Source organism: Cajanus cajan, chromosome 4 (genome assembly GCF_000230855.2).
Source record: "Cajanus cajan strain Asha chromosome 4, NIPB_CcT2T_4, whole genome shotgun sequence".
Lineage (NCBI taxonomy): Eukaryota > Viridiplantae > Streptophyta > Magnoliopsida > Fabales > Fabaceae > Cajanus > Cajanus cajan.
Genome location: NC_138520.1, coordinates 69,041,872 through 69,049,350, shown reverse-complemented (window position 1 = coordinate 69,049,350; position 7,479 = coordinate 69,041,872). Strand labels below are relative to the sequence as shown.

The 7,479-nt window shown below is 31.8% G+C and overlaps 1 protein-coding gene across 2 annotated transcripts; it reads right to left on the bottom strand.

Annotated features, from left to right (window-relative positions):
- Positions 1–1,634: 1,634 nt before the first annotated feature.
- On the bottom strand, positions 1,635–7,061 carry LOC109818412 (cysteine-rich receptor-like protein kinase 19). 2 transcript variants are annotated; one of them, XM_083072913.1, is made up of 7 exons: positions 5,496–7,061; positions 3,421–3,495; positions 3,209–3,330; positions 2,918–3,128; positions 2,484–2,724; positions 2,235–2,388; positions 1,635–2,117 (listed from the first exon to the last, which is right to left on the bottom strand). In XM_083072913.1, the coding sequence occupies exons 1-7, from the start codon at positions 7,006–7,008 to the stop codon at positions 1,785–1,787; spliced, it is 2,649 nt and encodes an 882-aa protein (XP_082929039.1). In that variant the 5' UTR covers positions 7,009–7,061; the 3' UTR covers positions 1,635–1,784. The 2 variants fall into 2 exon arrangements, with proteins under 2 accessions (XP_082929039.1, XP_020239456.2); XM_020383867.3 differs by having other exon boundaries at positions 1,636–2,117; positions 3,421–3,558.
- Positions 7,062–7,479: the final 418 nt, after the last annotated feature.

Sequence of the window (7,479 nt, the reverse complement as noted above, 5' to 3'; positions counted from 1 at the left end):
AGTTGTAAATAATTTTGTACTTGAAATTTTAGCATTGGTTTCTTGTCATTTGAACTTATACAACTTTAGATATGCTCAAAATATTGAATTGATGTCATGTTATCTAGACAAAATGTCAATTTTCACTTCAACTTTGATTTCCTCCATGTTCCATTATACAACTTTAGATATGCTCAAAATATTGAATTGATGTCATGTTATCTAGACAAAATGTCAATTTTCACTTCAACCTTGATTTCCTCCATGTTCCATACTGAATTGTATGTGTTTCATCATAAAAGGAAGCTTTTTATTATTATTATTATTATTATTATTATTATTATTATTATATATATATATATATATAATGAAATTTTAAGAATTAAAAGTGTAGGGAAAAAGAAAATCACACATAAATTTATGTTGATTCACTTTCCCCATAAAAGTTACATCTAATCTTCTGTAATCAACCACAAATTACAAGACATTCGCTATAAACAAAAGAGTAATTATAGAGTAATCTAGCCAAATCAATCCTAGATCATATGCATTCCTATTACCACCTAATAGAATCCTTTGGCTAAGATTATTAAAAAACACTATAACTTTTATGTAATCGATTACTTTGTCTTGTAATCGGTTACAAAAAAGGATTTTGGTTTTTCTAGACTTTGTAAAACATATTGTAATCAATTACTTTGTTACATAATTAGTTACAACATAGAGTTTTTCTCTCATTTTAAAAAATAATACTTAGAATGCATTTGTTTCAATTAATGTTTTTCTATTTTTAGGAATGTAAAGGTGAGAATATCTATTCTTATATTTGTTAGGTTATAAAATGATATTTTTGAGTATATTTTAATCCTATGAATGTAAAACTTTCACATTTGACATGCTTCTCATTCTCATAATGAATGATGGGTATTCGATATTTCCATGGGAATGAAAGTTACTTTTTTCTAATAACTACCTCTTTTCACTTATTATTTCATATTTTTTAATTAAATATTTTTTTAAATTAATAATGTCAACTAAATGCGTTTAAGAGATAACATTTACAAGTATAACATTCCTAAGTATAAAATTCCTAAGAATACAAACATTATACCTCAAAACAAATGCTACCTCGTGTAATAATTGATTATTTCTTTGTGTAATCAATTACAACATAGACTTACTCTTTTCTCTTTAAAAACTGAAAGTCATTTTGAAACCATTTTTTGGCTTCATTGATTTTACTTGTGAAAACATGTTTTTTCTTTTAACTTGTTTATTTTTAGTTTCTTGTGTTAGAAACTTTTTAGTTATTATGGACTTGATTCATATGACTCTACTTAAATAATTCTAAGCATGAGCACTAAATTATTACATTCACGACTTGAAGTTTAGCTCTTCATGTGAGAAGTCAAAACATTTTTCATGTCTTCAATATCTTCAAATACCCTTATCCATCTTCTTTTAAATGTAACAACTTTATATTAAAATAATGGCAATACATGTCATGTATATGATGGTGTCATTCTAACAACACGTCGAAGTTATATTTTTAGGTATTAAGAAAGTCAGAAAAAATTAGAAAAATTTAAATGATAAGCCATTGAAAAAACATGAAATATGAAATACATTTATATTGCTTCATGAGATTAATTTAATAATCATTCAAAGATTTTTAATGTACAAAAGTATTGAAAAATAAAATAAAATATACTTCATAATTTTATATCTATCGATAAAGGTACCAAGTGAATTTTTATTACAAAATTAAAGACATTACTAGATAAATTCAAATACAAAATAAATTTCTATCGAGGATAAAATTCACTTATTGACATCTCATTGATAGAGAATGGTATAGAATTATTGGCAGATTGGCTAGAACTTGATTCATGTGCAACTACTTTTGGATTCATTTTACTACGTAAAATAAACGCTGGTTTTAGTGGAGATGGCAATTCAATCGAGTGATTGCTAAGATATGAAACAATTTCTAACATTGTAGGTCTCGCATCTGGATTTTCTTGAACACATAATAAACCAATCTGAATGCATTTAACGACTTCCATTTTGCAATAATTTTCTCTCAACTTTGGGTCCAATATGTTCAATGGTGTTTGGTCCATCCATTGTCTCCAAACCTATAACAATTTGTAAAGTTAGTCAAAACAACTTTTTTTTGGACCATAATAATAAAATAACTAATTTGTCATGAATAATAATAAAAATATATATTTTTTGTAAGATAATGCACTTACCAAACTTAAAAGACCATCAGCAACATTGTATAATTCATATGAACCGGCATTCTTTTGTCCAGTAATAATCTCTAAAACCATAACTCCAAAACTATAAATATCCGATTTCTCAGAAAATTGTCCAAGCATTGCATATTCTGGAGACATATACCCACTGCAAGAATAGAAATAAAAACAATTGAAAATAAGTTTAAATGTATCATATAAAGGATAAAAATAGATGTGAGTGAGTATTAATTCAAAACTTACTACGTTCCAATAATTCTGTTTGTATTTCCTTCTTGTTGATCTATTTCAACAATTCTAGCAAGACCAAAATCTGAAATCTTTGGATTCATATTTTCATCTAATAATATGTTACTAGGTTTAAGATCACGATGTATAACTTTAAGTCGAGAATATTCATGTAAATAAAGAATTCCTCGAGCAATCCCTCCTATAATGTTGTGACGCTTAGACCAACTGAATTCTTTTTGCAGCTCATGAGTATCTACAAGAAACTTTTAGCAAGTGAGAAAATTAAGCTATGCATATTTTGTAATCCATCACTTGATCTATTTTTTTTTATGAGATTACATGGGTATGGCTTGATCTAATTTAGGATCTAATGCATTAAACATCATGAATAAATAATTTATGAATCTTAAACTTTAAAATATAAAGAAGGGTTAAAAACATCAAACCAAATAAGAAGTAGTTCAGACTCTTGTTTGACACGTATTCATAGATAAGTATTTTTTCTTCCTCATCTAGGCAAAATCCAATGAATTCCACGAGATTTCGATGTTGAAGTCTTGCTATTAATAAAACTTCATTTTTAAACTCTGCTGCACCTTGTCTAGAAGTTCTTGAAAGCTTTTTTACTGCAATATGTCTTCCATCAATAAGAACGCCCTATAAATATAAATAATTATCTATATATGTAGAAAATAAGACCAATGTAAACAATAAAATTTTATCATATTTTCTTTTACCTTGTAAACTTCTCCGAATCCACCCTTACCAATCTTGTTCTCATATGAAAAATTATTGGTTGCTGCTTTGATTATAGTCAAATCAAATTGCAGTGGCTCTACAATATTACTTTCATCTCCAACTAGACGAAAAAGCTTCCATCGTTAAACTAATTAGCAAAAATATCTATGCATATTATGTAACAAAATTTCTTTTATTATTCCAAACTTACAATTTTCTTTGAGAATGGCTTTGCAATGCTTTGCTTTTCTTCGTATCAAGTAGGAGGCAAAAGAGAACATTATCACTGAAATGATAACGGTGGGAACGACAATGATCAAGATAATTGTTCGTGACGAACTTTTTCTTTCTACATTGAGAAAATAATAATGTCATTGAAATAGCCAGTTGATACGTAGCAAGAAGATAAATTAAAGTGGATTAATTCTAATATTAGTTATGGGCTTATGGCCTCGTGACAGAAAAAGAAAGTTAAATGTATAGATGTTTAAGTTATATATAAAATTAAAAAATGAAATATTGCACATAAAAAGTATAATTAATACTCTAACAGTCTATGTAAAAGGCGGAAACAACAATAATCTTTAATTGGTGATCAACATCATTCATCATTATCAGCTATCAGGTTATGACATCTGTTTGTTCATGTAATACTATTATAACTAAAAAAGGTAAGCACTTTGTAAATATATTGAAACTAATTAATATTTTTAAGGCTTCAGATAAAGGCTATCTGCTAGGGATGGCAGGTGCCGTGGCCTGCAGGTCGGCCCGTTGGACCGTCAAAAATTAGTAGGTTGGGTTCATCATTTTAACCCATCAACTCGTCAAGTCTGTCCCGCTAAGCCTGACAACCCGCAGGACCAAATAGCAGGCTGACCCGCTACAACCTGTCGATTCGCATATATATTTTTTAATTTAATTATTTTTATGTTTATTTTATTTTAATGTAGAAGATGAGGATGAAGATGATCAAGAAAAAAAGTAGAGACAACTTCTTTCAAGAGAGCTTCTAATATTCTTAAAATAAAAATTCAAAGTTAATTAATTGTATTTGAACTTGTTTTGTGGACTATCAAAAAATTTAGTTTATAAATAATTTGTAAGTTTATAATTTGATTTTAATTTTGGTGTAAGTGGACTAATTTTTATTTGATTTTGTTCTAAGTTTGTAATTTACTTTTGTTGAACATATATTATATACAATATGTATGCATTTTTAATTTCATATGGTTATATTTATTTATTTGTAGCAAAAAAATTTTATTTGAACATAAAATATATATATTTTTCATTTTTTATTTTGTACGGGCTAGCCCACCATTCCGTCAGCCCATCCTTAGACAGCATCCCCAACCCATTTTACATTGGCGGGCTGACCCGACCCAACCTGTTTTTGGTGGGCCGGACTAGCCCGTTTTATCATCCCTACTATCTACACTTGCATGCATGTTGAAACAAAACTATGTTTATATCGAGTTTTTTATTTTATTTTTTTTATGCGCCGTGAATATAACAATCTTTACACCGTTTTATTTATTTATTAATTTTCTTGTTAGCAACAATCTTTACAATCTTGCAAAGAATACTCTTTAAAACTTCCTTATAAATGCTTAAAATTTTCGGTCTAAGATTCATAGTTAATAAAATAATTCTACATAGCAATTCTTGTAAAATTCTTTTACAATATATATATATATATATATATATATATATATATATATATATTAACTTCATACGTTGTATAATATAAATTTAAGCGAGCAACCGCGAATTATGTAATATTATAATTAAAATTATGCATATTAAATTTTATATAATTTAATTTTTTTAAATATTATTTTAAAAAATATTTACATTTTTTAAATATTATTATTTTAATATTATAAATATTAAATAATTTAAAAATTATGTAAATTTTGATATATATAATTTTAAGAAAAATATCACATAATTTAATAATTGAATTAATTAAATTTGTATTATACAAAAATTTATTGAAAATATAAATTTTAATTTTAATTTTTAAACTTACACTTATATTAATGGATTTCAATTCTCTTTCTCTCTAGATATATATTATTTACTCCTTTGCACCCCTCATTTTAAATATTTTTTCTTCCATATTTAAAAGAAAAAAAAAAGTAAAAAAAAAAAACAAAAACTTACATCCATGTTATTTTTTTTTCCTTTTATTTCTCTTCTCTCTTTCACACCCATGTTATTGTCTTTAAAAAAAAATGATGATAATAAAAAAACATTGATAGTGCGAAAATACGTTGATACCTGGATGGTGCGTGATAATTTGCGGGTGTGGCGGGGCCAGAGGCAGTTTATAAAAAAAATCATAGGGTTCAAACCTGAGAACACAGCTTGGATACAAAAGCCTTCCACGAGCATCCCCCAAACGACGCCAAGGAATCGTCGTTCCAATCATATCACTCAAACACCCCCCACACTCACTGCTAGACAAATCCCTCGTGCACTGAGCCACAATGTACAACTTTTGCTCATTGTTCAAACTCAGCGTCTCCGACCGGTACCTCTCGCCGCTGTCCCCTGTCAGGTTCGCCATATCCGCCAACTTATTCGACAGCGCAACCGTTAACTCCATCATCGCTGTCTCCACTACATCCTTCGCCGACTCCTTCACATCCTTAAACATCGGACTCCTCTCCACTCTCGACAAAATATCCCGACACGCGTAACGAACCAAGCAGTAGTCGTACCAAATTATACCCTCCTCCGATAAACCACACGCGGAGAGGACTGCATGCGACGCGTTTTTAACGCACTCTCCGCAAACCGCGCGTGGCAAGTCGCCGCGGCACATGAAGAGACCGTATAGCGTTCCCATGCGCATTTGGAACTCAACGCCGTTGCTGGCGTTGGAGGTTAGGGCAGAGAGGAGGGATTTGAGATTTGAATTGAAGGTGGTGTTGTCGACGACGCCGTTTTGGTTGTTGGAGCAGTTGTGAGAGATGTATCCTGATTGTGGTAATGATTCTGAAAACTGATGAAACTCGATTGTGGGAATGATTCCGTCTTCTGTCAACGAGCCGTCGCGGTAGAAAGGGTAGAGTTCGTATCTAACGTCGCAGCTTGGAAACAAAACTCTCCCTCCTTGCTTTCCTTCGCAGCATGCAGGAAGCTTCTTCACCGCGTCCGAGAGACACGTGGCGCAATCTCCACGCCCCAGGTCCTGCGTGCACTGCGCCATGCAGTACAGCGTCTGGGTTTGGGACACGCTCTTGTGCGTCGCCGCGTAGAGGTTCCCCTGGGCGGAGTTGGCGGCTTCCGCGGCGGTTTTCTTCATGGCGGCGGAGACGAGGCGGTTGAAGGTGGCTTCGTTGGTGGAGACGTTGGCGATGTTGAAGCCGAAGAAGGCGGGTTCGGTGGCGATTGTGGAGAAGAAGGTGGCGTTGGAGAAGCGTAGCATGCAGTCGTCGTACCAGATTACGCCCTTTTTGGAGTGGGAGCATTCGGGGTGGGAGGAGAGTTTGGTGGTGGCGTTTTGGACGCAGTGCGCGCAGAGGGGAGGGACCATGTCGCCCCTGCACATGAAGAGGCCGAAGACGGTGTTTTCGACTGTGTCGTTGTGGAAGGTGGTGCCGGCGGCGGCATTGCTGGCTAGTGTGGCCAGAAGGGTTTTGAGGTTTGATAGGTAGGTGGTGTTGGTGGTGTTGTCTTCGCAGTATAGGTACATGGAGGGAGGGTCCTGTGCCTTGGTAGTGGTTGTAGAGTTGATGAAACTGAGGAAGATGAAGAGGAACACGAGGTTGAAGGAATTAGAAGCCATGGTGACACTAGATTAATCTTGTTCGAATTCGTAGTACTTTGTTGCTAATCTAACCAAAATCTTCGAACAATTATAGGTGTTCTATTTTAATGAATGAGTTGAAAGTTTTAGATGCATGAACTGTTGGAGTAAATTAATATCGAAAAAAAATTTGATCTCATATCTAAACAACTAAATAGTGTATAATTAAACAACAATTATTATTTATAAGTTAATTTTATAGAGTTAAATTAGACTTAAATTTATTATTTTAAAATAGTATTAGAGTTATCCAAAATTTTTAAAAATGATCACTTATCTTAAATTATTAAAAAAGAATTATTCACTGAATAAACAATTAAATAATATAAGTGAAAAATAATTTCTTATATTGATTTTGTACGATTTAATTAGGTGGGAGTGGAGGTGGATCACTACTCTTGTCTTTTTCTTTTTTTCCCGAGAGATTAATTGCTAATACTACTATGTAAG